Source organism: Mesocricetus auratus, unplaced genomic scaffold, assembly GCF_017639785.1.
Source record: "Mesocricetus auratus isolate SY011 unplaced genomic scaffold, BCM_Maur_2.0 Super-Scaffold_100021, whole genome shotgun sequence".
Lineage (NCBI taxonomy): Eukaryota > Metazoa > Chordata > Mammalia > Rodentia > Cricetidae > Mesocricetus > Mesocricetus auratus.
In genome coordinates, this window is record NW_024429202.1 from 29197635 (window position 1) to 29218135 (window position 20501).

The window sequence follows — 20501 nt, forward strand, 5'->3', positions numbered from 1 at the left end:
GAAACTGCACGTGTCTTGTGCTACGGAAAGATTCTGAAAAGGTATGGTGGGGAGGTGGGCTGGCTGGGTTCCTGTTCTAGCAACTGAATATTAAACAAGTTACCTTTTTCGCACTTTGTTTTCCTTAGCTTGTCTGTTTTGTTTTCGAGACACTAGCTCTTGTAGATCAGGCTGGTCTGGAACTCACAGAGATCCACCTGCCTCTGCCTCCCAAGTACTGGAATGAAGGCGTGCACCACCAATGCCTGGCCTTCCTTAGCTTTATAAAGTAAGGAAGCAAGATTTTGACCAGTTTTTGAGTTTGGTAAATTTTACTACCAAACTAACAATTACTATGAGCCAAGTCATGCAAAGGTAACATGAAGGTGTAACTTGCTGTACACAGCATTCAACATTAGGCTTTCAGCACAAATCATGGTAAGGTTTTATTGTGGCTGAGATAACAACACATGCCACTTTAGTAGACCTATTTCCCCAAATTGTCTTGACCTAATTTAAATTTTTACTTTCTTGCTTTTATTGTAAGCGACAGGAATGCCTTTTCAGAATTATTAATCAGGTATAATAGTTCACACTTGTAATATCAGCACATCATGCTTAGTCTTTTTTTTTTTTTTTCTTTTTGAAGACAAGGTTTCTCTGTGTAACAGTCTTAGCTGTCCTGGAACTCACTCTGTAAACCAGGCTGGCTTCAAACTCAGAGAGATTACCTGCCTCTGCCTCCCAAGTGAGGGATTAAAGGCATGCGCCACTACTATCTGACCATCATGCCTAGTCTTTAAGCAAGTTCTAGGCCAACCACGGGCTACAGTGTGCGGTCCTGTTTCTGAAGATTTAAGTCATTTAGTTAGACACAAGTAAAAATGTAACATGTGCCACTGTAACAATGCACGTGCAGGCTGAGCTCTACAGTGAGTGAGACCTATCTGAAAACAAACCCATAATGCAATACAGACAGATGCTCACACTGAACAGAGAGTAAGAAGACAGGAGGAGTTCTAGGTCAGTCTCAGTCTACAAAGTTAACACAAAATTAAGGATCATGAGCACTTAACTTAAATCTTGGTTTCCCTTGAATACAAAGTGAGTGAAATGTTACCAGGCATGCTACCTGACAACGTGGTGCCTATCATCATTATGGTAGGGAAGTGATAACAAACATCTTGTGTGTTAAATCTTAGGAAATGGGAGGAAGCAGCCATAAACGCCAGAGCACTAATGTATAACCCTATACGGCTCCCCTGAAGACTTCCACACCCACAGTCTCATATATGGCCCTGGTTAAACACACTGGGTCTTACAACACATGAATATTTTTAAAAGGACCTATAAGGAGAAGGGGTGGTATTGAGAAGGAAGCACACAGATGGTAGGGGTGAGAGTAACAAGAATGTATTGTTTACGTGTATGAAAATGTCAAAAAAAAATCAGAGAGTTGGAATGGACATAGTGACATATGCCTGTAATCCTACCACTCAGGAGGCTGAAGCAGGAGGATCTCAAGCTTGAGGGCCTTCTCAACAAAACAGAAAACAAATCAGACTGCTAATGAAGGCGCCTTTTCAGCTCTGCAGTTCTTGTCCTCCAGCTGAGAGGACTGAATGGGTTTTCAGATAGTATCTGAGCTAGGTTTGAAGGAAGGCTCCACATTCTAATTCCATGCATAATATAGTTAAAGATATAGTGGGGAATATCCAGACAAAAGACAAAAACCATTCACTCTGAACAGTGGACGTTCTCTTCTGGGTAAGTGCTGAGGTCCCACACGGATGCAGTGTTCCATTCAATGGCTAAACTAGTCATAGTTTACTTACCTATAGCTTCCATACTACAAGGAAATCACTTTTCAGAGAAATGTTTACTCTAAATGGCAGTTCTAGTAAGAGATTTATGTAATGCCTCTATTGACCGTCTAGAGATCATAAAATGTACCAGTTGCATTTTTTTAAAGAAAAAGTTACCAAACTTAACCAAAAAATTACCTGTAGTAGCCCTCCATCGTCAAAGCGCAGTACTTCTATTATGCTCTCTGACTGAATGAATGCTGTGAAGGAAACAAAAACAAACATCACTGACAGGTACAGAAATCCAATTTCAAAACGTTTACCTTAAAGTAAATACAATTGCACATTTTAATATATTGCTTACTAGGGAATGTAGCCAATGGTAGAGCATTTGCTTAGTGTGTGTAAGGGCCGTAGGGTCAATGGTGGCATCCAAACAAACTGCTGGTTTGACAGCAATGGTTATGAAGAAAATACAATTAACTCCTCAGAACTTTAGCAACTTTAAATGTTTTACCATGTAATTGTGATTAATACTAGTAGCAAGACAGTTTTAATAATCTAGCTGTGCAAGCTGCCTTGAAAGTATCTAGCCCTGCTGCTTAAGAAAAGGCAGAGTCGTCAGACTCAACTGGCTGCAGAAGACCATAAGCATGTAGTCATTTATTTCACCTAAACTGATCAGCTGGATGGAATTCTGTACCATCTGCTCTACTGCAATGACAATATGCCTTGGGGTGGGCAGTTAGAGGGGACTTGGTGAGTAAGTGGATAGGAAAAATAGCAAAACAAAACAAACAAACAAAAAAACCCTTATCCATTGCAAGAAACAGTGCACAATAAACAAGGCAAAGACGAAATATGTAAAAGCCAGTGCAGCTGTTTTGTACAATATGGCAACGATGAGCTTAACATGTACCCAAATCATCTGAAAGCGTCCACATGTAAATCTGTGTGAGATTCCTTACAGTATTATATTCATAACATCTACACTGTATTTACAAATGTATGAATCAACCTCCATGAAATAGGATGGTGTGTGCATGCAGGGTAGGGGGAGACAAGTGGACCTGGAAATGAATAGAATCTAAAAGACGAAAGTCGAAAGAAACTAAACATGAACTGTATGGCAGCCAGAAAGGCTGTTTTCACAGAGTTAGCAATTCGGATGCCAATGAACTGAATACAGACATGGTTCCTCGTAGCTGGACTAAGAGTTTACACAGAAGCAAGGGGTGGGAGAGGCTAGAATTATTTATGTAGCAAACACAATAGATCTGGTGATCTCAGCACGAACTCATGTTTGGAAGATACAGATTGCTACATATAGAAAGGCAGGTATGGGGGCTGAAGAAATAGATCAGCATTAAGAGCACTGACTGCTCTTCCAGAGAACAAAGGTTTGATTTCCAGCACCAATGTGGAAGCTGTAACTCCAGTTCTACGCCCTCTTCTGGTCTCTGAACGCACATAGTTCACAGACAAACATGTAGTCAAACACTCACATGTAAGATAAAAATGAACAAACTTCAAAACAACAACAATAAAGCCAGATGTGTATATAAATGTTAGAATACAGACATACAATTCCTTACTCAGTCAGTGATACTCCAGCAGTAATGACCACAGCTACCACTCAGAGCCTGAGTTCTAAGTCTACTCTAAACTCTACTCTAGAGAAACACAATGACAAGAGGACCTTAGAGAGTATCAGAAAGCAGACAGCACTAAAAGGAAAACAATCCAAGCATTTTAAAACATACTAATGAGAGAAGAAAGTTAACAGAAAGAGCTCCCCAATGAGCAAAGCTAGAACAATCTGAGCAACCAAATGACTCTTCGTAAAGTACAAAATGAACACGTATGAGTCCATACTGAAATAAGCAAATTATTGAATTTGGGAAGAAAAGACAAACCTCCATGCAGAAACAGAAACAATTTAGATAGAAACTGCTATCAAGAAGGTAACTTCTACTAGACAGACATGGTGGCACACACGTATGATTCCACACTGGGGAGGTGGAGACAGACTGTCAGTAGTCGAAGGCCAGCTCAGTTACATGGTGAGTTCACGACCAACCTGCACTACACAAGACTGAAAAGGAGGAGCGGTGTTGCCCTTACTGTTTAAACACAATATGGCTTCCTTCTAAAGAATACAGTTTGGGAAGGGAGAGTAACTTTATGGTGAAGAGACCTCAGCTAGATCAAGATGGACACTAACTGTGTTGATAATATGACCCTTGATCTGATGTAAGAAAAATCCTCCCCTAAACACACTATTTCAGTCTAAATCGTAAGAAAAATCCTAGATAGATCCCAAGGGATGTTACCTACAAAATATCTGATTAGTCAGTGATTTTCAAAACTGCCAAGGTCATCAAAAACAGACAAGGAAAGCCTAAGGAGTCCTAAATGGATTCCAGAACATAATGGAAGCAGTGCACTAGAAATAAAGAAATCTGAGTAAAATATGGAATATCATTAGTAAGAATGATTTGATACTGGTTTGCTAATTGTTTTAAAAAGCAAAACACTAATGCAAAATGTTAGTAACGGGAATCTAGGGGTAGGGTAGATGGGTATTCTTTGTCTTTTTTAAATTATTTTAATTTTAAATAGCTTGCTTCACATGTCAATCCCAGTTGCCTCTCCCTCCCCTCCTCCGGCACCCTCCCATCACCCCCCTCCAGCCTCCTACCCTATTGCCACTTCCTTCCACAAAGGGGATATCTAGAGTCTGTCATTTGGCTCAGGGCAGGGTCCAGGCACTCCCCTCAGAGTCCAGGCTGAGAGAGCATCCCTCTTTGTGTTATAGGCACACGAAATCCGTTTGTATGCCAGGGATAAACACTGATCCACTGCCCAGGGCCCCATAGGTTGCCCAGGCTTCCTCACTGACTCTCACATTCAGGGGGTATGGATCAGTCCCATGCTGGCCTCCCTGCTGTCGGTCTGGGGTCCAAGAGCTCTTCCCTGTTCAGATCAGCTGTCTCTGCTGGTTTTGCCAGCCCATTCTTTGCCAATTTGCTCTTCACTCCTCTCTCTCTGTCACTGGGTTCCATGGGTTCAGTTCAGTATTTAACTGTGGGTGTTTGCCTCTGCTTCCATCAGTCACTGGATGAAGGCTCCAGGATGGTTATAGACATCAAGTTCATTATCAGGAATGGGCATTCGAGGTGGTCTCTCTACTATTGCTTAGCTTGCCAGTTGGTGTCATCCCTTTAGATCACTAGAGGTCACAATGGTGCCTGATCTGTCTTCTAACCTATGATTCCCGCTCCCCCCTATTCTATCCCGCACTCAACCTTCCTGTTCTCCCATGACCTACTCTCTCTTCTTCTTCTCCCCCTCTCTTCTTCCCAGCTCCCACTCCCACCCCACCCCCGACCCCTTGCCGTGTTCCTAATCTGTTCAGAAGATCTTGCCTCATTCCTCTTCTCTGGGGTACCATGCATATCTCTCTCAGGTTCTTTCCTGTTTCCCAGACGGTAGATGGGTATTCTATCTTTGCAAGTCTATCTAAAATTGTCCTAAAACATAAAAGCTTAAAAGAAAGTGAATCAATAATGTATCTTTTGGCTGAATATGGAGTTCACTGGCTCCTATCTGCTAGTGTGGTGGAATTCAGGGATGAAGCTCACTATGCAATTTTACATACCTGGCTTTTATAATAGGACAAAAAGGAAGCCAGCAGTGGAAAGAAATGAACTAGTCAGACTGCCTAACTGGATGATGTTTTCCTTCTCGCTGAGCATTCCAGACCCCTTCATGCAGTAATCTCAACAATGTTATTTTGGGAAACTCCATTCATTATCTGCATTTTTTTTCCAACCACAGAGCCAAACTGCTCCATTTCTGCTCACCTCTTCCAGTCTTTAGCACATGTATGACATCCAGTAAACACTGAACATGTAGATGAAACTTATCTTTTTGCTTGCGTGACAGTGCCAGAGTTTGTCCCAGAGCAGGTGACCTTTCCTGGTTATGTTCCCTCTAGTTCTAGCTTATAATGTGATCTCAAAGCTGCTACCTATACATTCTGTACAAGAACCTCTTTGAATAAAGTGACAGACCATTCAGAAAAACCCAACAGGCTCTGACGAGCTTACCCACTCCATTCTTCACGTCTCTCAACTTTTAACACAATCTTAAATTCCAGACCATTCAGAAAACATTTCTGTTGCATCCCTGAAGACACGCTTACTGACAAGAACTCTGTGCTAGAAAGAATGGCTTGGGCAGGGAGAGGGTCACAGTGCGAAGTACAAAAGGAGCTTACTTAAAAGCTCTGCACCTACCTTAGAGGAAACCAGTAAGAGGTGGGTCTTTGTCTGAAACTGTTGCTAGCTGTTCAACAGGGTCATACTTTCATCTAACTGCTGAACACAGCAACAGTAAGTAATCTGAGTGCACTCTACTCTTAATTAGGAGACTTAAAAGAATAGCATGAATTTTATCAACTGGGAAAATTAATAGCAGTCCCTAGGATAGTCATAAAACATGGTATTACACATCATCAGCTTTCTTTAAAGATACAGAAATAAACAAAATTTATTATTTAATGAAACAAATTAGGATATTTGGCTCTAGGTGACCAATAACAACTTTAAATTATACACCTAGGACAGGAAGACATTAGCCATACACTTAATCCTTTCAAGTACTGACAGTTACTAGCTATGTTATATTGTACAGGCTGGCCTCAAACTCACAATCCTGCCTCATCTTCCAGAATACATATACTCTCTACTTCTGAATCCATTACTACTTTCAAGTAAGTGTGACATTAATCCTCATGGCAAACAGCACCTGTGAGCAATCTAATTTTTAAAACTAGGCCTGACATTCTGACACGTGAGGGAAAGACCTGTGAGGCACGAGGTGTGCTCTCTGAGCTCTATTCTGAACTCCTTAAATTCACCCACATCACTTTCATTTCCAAGAGTAGCAGTCTCATGTGCCAGTTGTTAATGACTCACTTCCCAAAACGAAACTAAGAAGCAAGTGTGTTTGTTTTTCTATTTCACTCAGTAAATAAAAAGGACATTTAGACCTGGGACTGTTGCTCAGTAGTAGGACACTTTGCTAGCCTGTACAAAGCTTTGGATTCAATTCCCAGGCAGACCAAAGGACACTGCAATGGCTCTGAAAACTATGATTTTATTGATCCCACAAACAGCAGTTTATTCAGACCTGTGAGATAAGCAAGCTAACCCCCTGCTAAAGAAAAGACTAATGTAATACCCAAAGTCTCCAAACAAGCAGAAACAATCAGTGCCCACCACAAACAGATGGACCAAAAGCACAACACATAATCATGAAATATACTTAGTCATAAAACATGGATGAACCCTACAAACGTTATGTAGGGGACATAAGCTAGGCACAGAAATTCAAATATTCTAATTTTACTTACATGAAGTATGTAAAGTAGACAAATTAATGGACATAGAAAGTATTGGAAACCGAGTGGTGAGGGGTTAATTGCTTAGCAGATATTTAGTCTCGGGATGATGAAACCTTTAGTAGAAAATGATGGTTGCTCAGCAACTGTCTATGTAACTAATGTTACCAGATTATATGACTAAAAATATTTAGATTACATGTTGCTTAAAATCCATAGAACAGCCGGGCGGTGGTGGCATACGCCTTTAATCCCAGCAGAGGCATGAGGATCTCTATGAGTTCAAAGCCAGCCTGGTCTACAGAGTGAGTTCCAGGACAGCCTCCAAAACAATACAGAGAAACCCTGTCTCGAAAAACCAAAAAAAAAAAAAATCCATGGAACAAATTAATTTTAATGTATTCAACATACTTTTTTTTTTTTAACAAACTGAACCTAGCAAAGCAAAAAAATTCCATGCTATAACCAAGGTTTTTGTTCAAGGTATACAAGCTGACTCAAAACTTCAAACTCATCCATGGTAATATGTAACCCTCAAGGGCTAGAAGAACTGACACGGTCTGCAAGCCCTATGCTCATTCACGATGGAGCTGTCTACAAGGCAAGGAGAACAGACTGCCCCAACCTCAGCTGCAGGCAAGCACCCTTCTCACTGAGCAAAGCTGAAGTGTACTCCCTGGGGCTTGGGGCAGTCAAGGCTCTAGACACCATTTCTATTCAACATACTACAGAAACCCTAAGTAAGAAGGTTAAAACATTTTTTTCAAAGAAATAAAACTATCTCCATTTGCAGACTAGATAACTGTATATATATAATGCCAAGGAGAACAAAGGGAAGAAAAAGGGACAGAATTACTTAGAATAAGTAAATTTAGCAAAGTTGCAAATACAAACTCAAAACCCCAAAATGAATCACACTTCTACATATCAGCATGAATATGTTGGGAATTATCAAAATAAAATTACATACTTAGGTGCTGTATAGTGTATATACACTAAAATCTACAAAATTATGACAATGCCTAGATAATTAATGATGCAACTACTGGCAAGCTTCCCCCTACTCCAGTAAACACCGACCATTCATCTTGAAAGCAGCCTAATTATACTCATCAGGTCACAAAGCAACAAGGTGTGATGGGGCTGTGGGAGGGGGCAGGGCGGCATATGAACTTGTTGGGAAGAGTTCAGCGGAAGCTGGAGGTGTTGAAAGAGAGCGACGGGCGCTGAAAAAACCCAAATGCGTTATCTACATGTACAAAATCATCAAACAATTAAAAAAAAACATTTTCAGATGGAAAATACTTAAAGTCTAAATGGGCAAACATACCATATCCATGGGCTGAGAAATGTAAACATGTCAAATCTTGACAAAAGGACTCATGGGTTTAAAACAAATCCTATGAAAATCTCAAGACAGCTTTTTGTAAACACAAACTACCTGAGATAGTATCTTGACTTTCAAAAGATTTTATGACATTTATGAAAATAGCAAAACTGAAGGGCTTTGAAAATCCTTTCTTCCAAAAAAAAAAAAAAAGACAAACAATTTAGAGAGTGCTGATTTTAAGAGACCAAAAAGACCCAGTGAAATATGTGGCATTTACATGGTCCTGCTCCCATTCTCTTCTTTCTGGCTGTATGGCAACTCTAACCAGTCACCTGCACGGTAGGAAGCAGTCTGGCAGTAGTCACTCGGGAGACAGCAGAACTGGCAAGCCTTCAAAAGCTCATTTCCAGAGAACTGTCTATGTGACCTGTACGCTGAGTCCCAATGCGCCTGGACAGCTGTCTTTGATCTGACACAGAGCTGTCTCTGCAGAAAAGTTTGAACCTTAGGAACACTGGTCAGAGAGACTCACATGTTTCAGTTCTGTTTTTAATCTAAAAGTCATTGCATCTTGAAGGGCATCTAGCTATTAGGGGAAACTATTTTGACATGTTTACTAAAGTACTGACCCTTGTTCTGCTATTGTAAAGCATTTCAATGCAGCAATAAGCCTAAATAAACAACCCTAAAAAGGAAGCAGAGGGAGCCTGGATGCTGCTCATCTGCACATTCATCCTTGTTACCTGCAAAAGCAACTAACTGGCCCTGGGACTAATTCTCACGGCACACAACTCCCTGACCATCAGTTTCTCTGCTGGAATGTCAATGACAGCTACTAGCATATTCTGATTTAGTTAGTAACGAATCAGACCCTGTAGAACACTATGAAGCAAGGCTTGAAGCAGGAATGATGTGTAGGAGTCCCTCAGACAGCAGAGCCTTTGCTGATGCTCATCACCTAGTTGTAATTCTACTCTGAACATGACATCATAAGCCTTCTAGAACTTTAAAAACAAAACAAAACAAAAAGCCATGAATAAACATTGTCTTTTAAGGAAATCAAGTTTAGCTTTCCAATTTGCTCACATTTGGCTATGCAAAGAGAACCTCTGGAAACCACTATAATGACAAGAGGACCAAAGCTGGAGTGGAAAGCAACAGAAGTACTAAAGGAGGCAAAGGGTGGGAAACTAGAGTGGAAACAATGCAACCGAGGCCTGGACTAGAACCCTCCCTCTGGAACAAATAGGAGTCTTAACAACACACTGTCGTGGGACATAGTGGCAGACACCTTCCACCCTGACAGAGGAAGAGGTAGGAAGGTTGCTGCAAGTTGGAGGCCAGCTTGCTCTACAAGGTGAGTTCTGGATTACCCAGGTCTACAGACCATGTCTCAAAATCAAAACACAAAAAATCCCAAAACTGTATGAAAAGAGGGCAGTAAGGATCATGCAAGAGGCCAGGAGCAGGAAGCAAACCCCCATAAGCACAGCCTACACTCAGGCCAAGACACGGAGGCAGGCTACTGTTCGTCAGGGAAGAGGTTTCTGGGAACAAGGGTGACTGGAACCCAGCAGGCAGCACCAGTTCAGCTCCGTTTCGGCTTTTAAGTACATCACAGGCACTTCTTTTGTTTGTTTGTTTTGTTGTCTTGCTTTCTTAAAAATCTCATCTTGCAAATCAGGCTGACCTTGAATACACTCTACAGCCCAAAGTGGATTTGAAACTATGATCCTCCTGCCTCAACTGCTCAAGTGCTGGGATTACAAGTGTGTGTCAGGAGGCTCTGCTCAATATTTAGTTGGTGTTTTGTTTGCTTCTGTATTTTGAAGGGAAGTAGGTGGAGAGAGGATGGTGGTTGGGATCAAAAAGCTTGTGTTAGACAAGTTTTTTACTAGTGAGCTGTGAACCAAGCCTCTCAAGATTTTAAGTCAACAACAAAAAGACAATACACAAAAGTTTTATGCTGTTTCCTAAATCTTTTTATAAAATTCACCTTAATTGCACTTTAAATACTATATGATCGTGGGGGAAAATAATCTATGCCCCAGAAAAACTTGACACTTAACAGTTCTTTTATGTATGAAAATTCTTTTTCGTATGAGCAAGTATGTATGTTCATGCAGGCCAGAGATAACCTGAGACACCTGTCATTCTCAGGAGCTATCCACCTGGGTTTCTTTTTTTTTTTTTTTTTTTTTTTTTTTTTGGTTTTTCGAGACAGGGTTTCCCTGTGGCTTTGGAGGCTGTCCTGGAACTCGCTCGGTAGACCAGGCTGGTCTCGAACTCACAGTGATCTGCCTGCCTCTGCCTCCCAAGTGCTGGGATTAAAGGCGTGCGCCACCAACGCCCGGCTTCCACCTGGGTTTCTGAGACAGGTTCTCTCACTGGCCTGGAGCCTAACAAATAGGCCAGGCTGGCAGCATAGTGAGCCTGTCTGCTTCCCTGGGGCTGGGACTGTGAACATGTACCATTGTGCCTGGCTTTTTTATGTGAGTTCTGGGGAGAGAATGACTTCAATCATCATGCTTGCAAGGCATGCAGTTTACCAACTCCACGACCATGAAACTTCTTTAGTTCTTCGCCTAAGTGTGGTAGGGAATACACAGCAAGTGATGGCGGCAATTACAGGAAACTGTCAACAACTGGTCAATCTACCTGTAAGGTATGTTCTTCCTCACACTTCATCTTCACCTTTACAGAGTTTGTTTTTTTTTTAAGTTTGAAATTACTCCAAATAAGGTTATACCAGGTGTGATATATACATCTAAAATTCCTAACTTGGGAGGCTGAGGGAGAAGATTACAAATTCAAGGTCAGCCTGTGCTACAGAAAGGGGGTACAGGAGAAGGAAGGAGAAGAAAAAAGAGAAAGGGCACTTATGCATACATTAAAAAAAAAATCTAACACTGGATGGGGAGATGCATTTTTTCAAGGCATATCAAGATGCAGTAAATTCATTTAAGTATGCCAAGAGGGATACTTGTAACCAATGCTGGTAACAAAGGTGACTGGTGTCCTTATTGCTACTACAAATTAACTGTGACAATAATAATAAGCTTTTGACTTATCTGTAATAGTGGTGTTACAATTGCCTTTAAAAGGTCAGTTAAAGCACATACCTTTAACCCTAGCACTTGGGGAGGCAGAGGCAGGAGGATCTCTGTGAGTTTGAGGCTAGCCTGAACTACACAGTGAGCTTCAGGACAGTCAAGATTACATAGAGAGACCATGTCTCAGAAAACAAAAAAACAGAAAGTGTCAGTTAAATGGTCCACTTGTGTCAATTCAGCTTTTAAAGAGAGATTTTTATTGTGCTATGTAACATCTAATAATAAATAGTATGGCATGTGTATAATATAATACATAATATTACACTATATAATATATAAGATTACATTCTAAATGTAAGTAATTACCTATATCTTTCATAATTTTCTCCTCAACCCCTCCCCCCCGAAAAGACTAAAGAACTGGAAATGAAGAGTAGCTTACAGCTAAAGTAGAAGAAATAATAATAAAAAATTGGGTTGAGGTACAGGCCAGCTGTACAGCACGTACCCAACATAACTAAGACTCTGATCAGTGTTCAGCACCACAGAAAGAAAATCAGCAGAACAGCAGAAAAAACAAATATTACAAATGGTTTCTTTGTTTCAAGAAAGTGATAAAACTTTCTTGACTGGATAGTAAAATAAGAGAAGACTTGTGGTCTAAACCTCAGAAGGAAAGTCAGGATCAACTATACTTCCCACAATCTTGACAAGGCTGTTCAGTCAGCGGTGTCAATGATTCTAGTAATACAGTCAATAGCTAAGATTAGCATATGGACAAATTCCTTAAAAGAAATAAAATGTCAAAGGCATTGAGGTTAATTTGAACAGCCCCATATATATCAAAGACATTTATTTTGTAGTTAAAAGCCATCTCACAATGTGGTGATATCTTGTTTGTACAAAAAAAGCCTGTCTGAAGGTCAGAGAATGGAGCTTGCCACCAGCTAACCATAGAGGTCTGGAGGTCTGTACAGAGAGACAGGAAGTGAGATATCTGGGTGGAAATAGGATATAAGCAGGGAGAAACAGGAACTCGCTCTCTTGTCTGCTGAGATGTAAAGGAGGTAAGGTGTGGTGGTGGATTGCTCCTTCTCTCTGATCTCTCAGCATTTCCCTCTGTATCTGACTCCAGGTTTTTATTATTTAAACCAATTAAGAACTCCATTTACATCCTAAAAAACAAAACAAACAAAATACCTCCAGACCTACATTAACTACTGACTCATGAAGAATTTTCCCAAATATGATTTTTTAAAGATTTCAATTTTTTATTTTATGTGTCTAAGTGTTTTGCCTCTCTCTCTCTCTCTCTCTCTCTCTCTCTCTCTCTCTCTCTCTCTCTCTCTCTCTCTCTCTCTCTCTGTGTGTGTGTGTGTGTGTGTGTGTGTTCGAGTTCTAGTGTTCAAGTGTACTAGGTACATGTCTGGTACCTTTGGAGGTCAAAATAGGGAATCAGATCCCTGGAACTTAAGTTACAAATGGTTAAGAGCCACCATGGGGATGCTTAGAACCAAACCAGGGTCCTCTGCAAGAGCAACAAGTACTGTTAAACTGTCTCTCTAGCTTCTTTCTCAAATATTTAAGGCAAAGAAAACAACAACAACAAAAAAACCCTACATGTACTATATAAGAAAATAAAATTCTAAACTGATTTCATGAATCAGTGATCTTTAAACAACCAGACATTAAGAAAAGCTGAGATCATAACCATATCTGTGCAATCATATACACAAAACTTTTCATCAAAATATCATCAAATATGATCCACCAATATGTAAGTACATCATGATCAAATGTTTACCTAGAAATGCAGCGCTGACTTAAAATGGTTCAGGGACCAATGAGCCTTTTCAGTAGTTAAGGGCGCCTGGTGCAGGCCTGACGACCTGTCCACAAAGTTTCCTCTGACCTCCACATACAAACCACATGCATTCCTCCACCACATATGCACATATATAATACATAAACAATTTAAAAACATTCAAAATCTTTTTTTGGTAGAAATTTAAAAGATGATTCTATCATGTAGGAAAGTAAAGGACCTAAAAGCAGTAAAAAGAATTTGGAAAAAAAACAAAAAAGGGAGGATGTCTTAATTGTCTGACCTTGACCTTGCTACTTAAAGCCATAGTAATTATGAGAAGTCTCATACTGACATAAAGACAAAATTAACAGACTTCAGGAAACAAAAAAAATCCTGTCTCACATGGTCAAGTGATTTTTGACAAAGATGTTGTAGCAATTCAATAGAACAAAATAATCTTTTCTAAACCATAATGATAAAAATGGATAGCATATAGACAAGAAAATTCACAGAATTTAACATTTATAAACATCTACTTAAACACTAAAACTTAATGAGAGCTAAAATTCTAAAACTAGAAATCAGCATAGAGGAAATGTTAGTGATCCTGAGTTTTAAAGTTTTAATGCACAAACAACCATAAACTGAAAGAAAAAAGTCAAATATAATTAAATAAAAAAAACGCCTTTAATCCCAGCACTCGGGAGGCAGAGGCAGGCGAATCTCTGTGAGTTCGAGACCAGCCTGGACTACCAAGCGAGTTCCAGGACAGCCTCCAAAGCCACAGAGAAACCCTGTCTCGAAAAACCAAAAAAAAAAAACAAAAACAAAAAACTTCACTCTTCTAAAAACTATAGTAAAAATGCAAACCTCAGACTAGAAACTGTACTTAGAAAACATTCATTTGACCAAGAACTAAGATCTATAATATGTAAATAAAGCTTTCAACTAAGAAAACTCAATTTAAAATGCAGAACGGCACACAGGAATAACCACATAAGAAGATGCTCATGTTTTGCTAGCCAGGCTGGGATTAGTGGCACACTTGTTATCCCAGTACTTGGGGCCCAGGCAGGACAGTCCAGGGTTGGACTATGTGAAACTTTGTCCCAAAAAACAAACGAAGATCCCCAGTCACTAGAGATACTACATACTAGTAAAACACGGGAAGGCAAACTACATACACAATACGGTGACTGAGCGTACAAATCTGCCAGGCTGGGTGTTGGCATGTTAACACCTGTCTGAGGGGTAAATGTATGTAAATAAATGCAAACCAGTGAGTGTAGTCACTCTGGAAAACAAGTTATAGTTTTTGAAAAGCTTAAGTGTATGTCTATTTGCTGACATGCCACTCCTATGATCTCTGCAAGGTAGAGTGGCTTCTTTACAGGCAACAGCTTTAGTCCATGGGTGAATGGTTGACAACTATGTGGTAACTATCCCACATCAGAATACTGTGCAGCAGTAAGAGAACCAATGATCAAAATAATTTAACAGATGAACCACAAAATAATTACTATGCTGATTAAAACATTTTGGAATATACTAAGTAACCTATAATGTGAGAAAGTCAAGACTTGCTAACAAAAGATCACAAAGAACCTGGAGATAATGCTTATTTCCTTAATCTCATTGTAGCAAGAGTTTCCATGGGTATTCACATGTGCCAGCTCAAAACTGCACACTTTAAATGTCCCTCATTTGTCACTCATTAATTGTATTTTGATATATCTATTTTTATGAAGGCAATATCCCTTCCCTCAGAGGATTTCTTTAGTTAGTTTTATGCAATAGAAGATTCCAAATAACTGTCTCAAACCAACTACAGGAAGACTTTTCTCAAAATACACAAATGTCCACATACCCGACTGGTTTATTATTTGGAAGTACTCTCCATTTCAGAAATCCATAACTATGCCATATTTGATAATGATGGCATCCATCCCCAGTCACTAAGTTAAGCAGTATCTTCCTTGTGGAATATTCAAACTTCAGTAGAAGGATGCAACAGAAAAATAAATATGTATGTACGTACGTGTGTGTGTGTGTGTGTGTGTGTGTGTGTGTGTGTATACCCACATACTTCCAAGTCAATACTTACACCACGGATAAAAGTGGTAAAAGGACTAAAGTATTTCCCAATGAAAAACTATTGCAAAGCTGGATAGTCTATAAATTTGTACTTGGAAGGCTGGAGATGGCTCCTGGTTAAGAGCACTGGCTGCTTTTCCAGAGGTCCCAGGTTCATAATCCCAGCACTCACATGGTGTCACAAAACTATAACACCAGTTCCAGAGAATCAGACACCTTCTTCAGGCCTTTGCAGGCTCTATATGCATGTGTAACAAAGACAAATGTGCAAGCAAAACATCAATCAATGGAACATCCATCCTCATTAAAAATACATCTCAAAAATTAAAATATTTTCACATATAAAGTTCAAAAGCCATATGTTTAAAATGTGCACCAAATATGCTTCGTGCTTCCATTAATTGTTAGTCAAAGATGGGCATGGTCTGCAGGCCTTTAATTCCAGCACTTTGGAGGTAGAGGCAGGTGGATCTCTGTGAGTTCAAGATCAGAGAAGTCTACAGAGCAAACTCCAGGACAGCCAGGGAACACACAGAGAAACCTTGTCTCAAAAAAATTAAACAAACAAACAAACAAATAAACAAATAAATAAAATGTTAGTCAAACTTGAGAGTAGTAATACTGTATTTCACAAACTGGAGTTTCTGCACCATCTGCATGCCCCTTCATTTCCCCAACACTATTCCACTGCAGTAAAAAGCATCAGAATGAGGGCTATTTTGGAGCGATTTCCTTCAGGTAGAAACAGACTGCAAAAGTAGTTATTGTCACAACTCAGAAGGAATATTGTTTTGATTTTTTTGTTTAAGATCAAGAGCACCTCATAAATACAAGATGAATTTAAAGGCTCAGATTCGAGTAAGCTTCTTACCAGTATGGGATAAAAACTGCTCAGCAATCAACCTACTACAATCAATCAAAAACTAAAGAAATTAGCATCAAGGAGGTGAAGCTTAGTTTTGATGTACAAATGTGCTCATGGCCCAAAGTAGCATGATGGGGAACAAATGAAACTATATACCCAATAAGCACACTCGTTTCCTTCAGAACTCATTAATCATGTGTTTAAAAGTTATCAGACTTGCACTCTTTAAAGTTCAAAAGAAAACCCGGATGTACAGAAGCAAAGGATAGAAAAAGATGGCATAATTCTACTGACAGTAGAGACTTGCATTAAGCATGACCAGACATTTAAAAAGAAAAAACTGCTTTAAGTGAAACTAGTGACCCCAAGCAAGCAATTTAAAAAACATGGGCTGTATTTAGGTTTATCATGTAAGTTTAATATTAAATCAAGAAAGTGCTATAATTAGAAAATGATTTACAGAATAATTTTTTAGTACACAGTATAAACTTTTAATACTATTAGACATATTTGTTAAATACATGGCCAAATCATTTTATTCACTGTTAAGTCTTTTAATAGCTCATCTCTGACAAATTTTAAGGTAGAAGAATTGTTCAACAGAATCTTAAAATAAAACTGGATTGTTAAATATGAGAGATTTTACAAAGACAAAAAAAGTAAAAAAAAAAAAAAAAAACCCAAGTTTGGTAGGTTCCAAACCTAGTAGTTTCAAATAAAATCTAAAACCCCAAACCAAAAGTTCCATTATTATGCTCAAGTACTTAATGTTTCTTTGAAAAATAAGTTTTAGGGTTTCTATAAATCTCATCATCCTTTACTTTGGATTTTGTGAGTATAGAAAAGCATCATTGTAGTCTAACCCTCTACTAGCCAGCCACAAATCCTAACTGACCTCTAGTCTGCCCTATTCTGCTTTAAAACCTTGGTGATATCAATTTTGGTGTCTAGTACTAGCTATAAACTGAAAGCATCAACTAACTCAAATGATAGGGAGGGACAAGACTATTTTATGATCTCACTGATGTGTGAGTCAATTATAAACTTAAACTTCATAGGTTTAAAATTCAGGGACATTTGGGGAAATCAGAAGAGGCTGCAGCAAGGTAAATGATTTACACCTGCAATTCTAGGCAGCTCTCAGGAAGCTGAGACAGCAGGAAGAATCAAGAGTTCAAGGCCACCTCTGGCGACACAAGAAGATCCCAATGCAATAAACAAAGCAAAAAAAAAAAAAAAAAAACAAGAAAAGAAAAAAGCTACAATAATCAAATGACAAATTTACTAATCAACAAAACTGAACTAAAGGAGGCTAAGGATGTAACTTAGTAGTAGAATACTTGCATAGTATTTGACTTCCATCCCAAAAAGAGTAGAGCTGAGAATCTAAAACACTGACATACACATATATGGTTTATGTATCTTCAAAAAGGATGCCACCGCAATTTGATGGGCAAAAGTCTCCATTAATTGTGCTAGAACAGATGAAGCCATATGCAAATAAATAATTAATACTGATGTCTACTGAACACTGGAGTAGAATACATTTCAGATCTCAATAGAAGCAATCTACTCCTATAATAGTCTAGAAAACACCCAAATCTTTGTAAATCTTTGTAACCTTGTAGTTGGGGAAAAAACTTAGAGGACACAAAAGCATAGAATTGAAAAGGAAATTATTTGGACTTTATTAAAATTTAAAACATTTTTTCTCAAAAGGTATTGTTTATCACAAGGCATGTGGTATATGACTGTAGTCATAGAGACAAGGGAATTGAGAGTGTGAGGACCAGAGTGACACTTTAACAACCAACCAAAAATTAATATTTTTAATTAATTACTTTTTTATGTGTATGGGTGTTCTGCTCACATGTATGTCTGTGTACCGTGTGTGTGTGTTGCCTGCAGAGGCCAGAAGAGGGCATTAGGTCCTCTGGAACCGGAGTTATAGACAGTTATAAGCCTCCACATTGGTGCTGAAATTTGAGCCCAGGTCCTCTGGAAAAGCAGCCAGTGTTATTAACCACAGAGTCATCACTCTAGCCTCACTTCCTGATCTAATGTTTGTTTTGGAGGCAGGGTTTCTCTGTTTTGTTTTGGAGACTGTCCTGGAACTCACTCTGTAGACCAGACTGGCCTCAAACTCAAAGAGATTCACCTGCCTTAGCCTCTTGAGTGCTGGGATTAAAGGAGTGCGCCACCACCATCCAGCTGCAATTTTTTTTAAATAAAGAAAAAAGTGAAAACACTAACCATATATTAGAGAAGTATAAACTATATATCTAATGATTCACATCTGGGATATAAAGAACTTTCAAAAATTAATAAAACAAATCAATAAAACTTGGGAAGGAGATTTGACTGAAAACAAAAGTTCTATAAATGGCCAAAGAGCACATGGAAAGATGTCCCATGCCTACCATTAGCCATTTCACCAATACAAAGACACACTAAATGACTACTGCCAAATGTGTATAGAGACATCCTGCTAAAAGTAGCTGTAACTCTCACACTGCTGAGGATGGTTTGCCGATTTACTAAAATTAAACATCATCTTATAAGACAATATATCAATCTTTTTAGGTGCTTACAAGAAAGGTAAATACTTTTTTAAAAATGGATTTTGAACATTCATAAAAAATGTATTTATAACGACTCAAAAGTGGGAGAGAAACGCAACCAAACCAAAGTTCACTAGCAGGTAAATAAATACGATCTATCACACAGCGGGTGTTTCTCTACTCAGCAACAAACCAGGGGAACCCGAGGATGCAGCACAAATGTTTCAAAAGCCTACCCGGTGTAAACCAAGTCAAACCTCACAGATGCTGTACTAAATGATTCTGCTAATCAGAACGTCTAGCCGAGGCAACAAGTGCAGTGGCAGAACCAGAAAAACAGCTGCCTGAACCACAGGGGACAACACTGGCTGTGAAGGAGCCCAGGGAACTTTCAAGATGATGGATGAGACATCATCTAATGATGTTTCCATGACTGCATGTTTATGAGGATAATCCAAGAATGCTTAAATATGCAAATCTTGTTGCATATTAATTATACCTATGAAGCAAAGAAAGAAAAAGAGGAGAGAGGGAGGGACACAATCTATAAAATTCTGTCACCATACTGGGTTATTTTTCTCTAGCCTCATGCATAAAATGGTGTTAAGGTCCCTCAGAAGAGAGCTTTCAATACCCCACCACAGTCTTCATACTCTCCAGTCAGACACAGTTGTCCCCTTACTTCTGTCTGTTTGCAATCTGTTATGTGCTGTATTTCAATAGCTTTACCTCCCTAAGATCCCAGTAACTAGTCAGCTTTAGTTTTCTGAGGGGCTATAGGTATAGGTCGGTGGTAGAACATGTGTTGAATGTATGAAAACCAGGGTTCAGTTTCCAACACACACACACACACACACACACACACACACACACACACACACACACACACACACCAGGAAGAAAGGAAGGAAAACACAAAGAATCTGTGATTACTAGAGCATTAGTTTGGAATCAGAAAATGAAGTAGAAGTGGCAGTACATGCCTCTAATCCCAGAACCTGTGAGACTGAGGCAGTTAATGTTCAAGGCCAGCAGGGACTACACAGTAAAAACAAATAACAAGTAATGCTGATGCTATGTCACACATTCTTACAAACTCTAGCTCTCTACAAGTGTATATGGTACATTTCCCTTAAAAGTTCAAACTAATTGCATATGGGGTGGATTAGCATCTAAAAGAATAAAATTTTTTAATTAGAATGTTTCACCATATTCATTTCTCCATAGGCTCAGGGAAAGAAATCTGAGTATATGAATGCTCTGGTAGTCTAATCTACTTCCAAGAAAACTTGCAAACCCTGTGTTTCACTGTAGAATGGCAGGATTCCCATACCTCTACTACACAGACCCATCATCCCTGCTGCCAGTCAAAGGCCTCTTTTCCTTTCTCAAAGAGAAGAGCTTCAATGCTCAAAAAATAGCTGTGGAACGTGGGAAATCGCTATGGCATTCTACTCTTCTGCTGAATTTACTCAAGGCTGATCTCTGACCTCTACTTCCTTGCTCAAGTCATTTCCTATTACTGAAGCTAGTCCCAAGTCACATACCTCTCATTTGGAGTAAACTCAGTTGCAATGTACGCAAGCCTCAAGGGAATATC

The 20501-nt window shown here is 39.2% G+C and overlaps 1 protein-coding gene across 1 annotated transcript in view; it reads right to left on the reverse strand.

The window, feature by feature from the left end:
• The window catches only part of Tmem131 (transmembrane protein 131), a 145808-nt gene that overhangs the window by 100326 nt on the left and 24981 nt on the right, over positions 1-20501 (reverse strand). The window contains exon 2 of the mRNA XM_040729655.1: positions 1983-2044. Within this exon, the coding sequence (XP_040585589.1) occupies positions 1983-2044 (62 nt within the window). The remainder of the gene's footprint in view (positions 1-1982; positions 2045-20501) is intronic.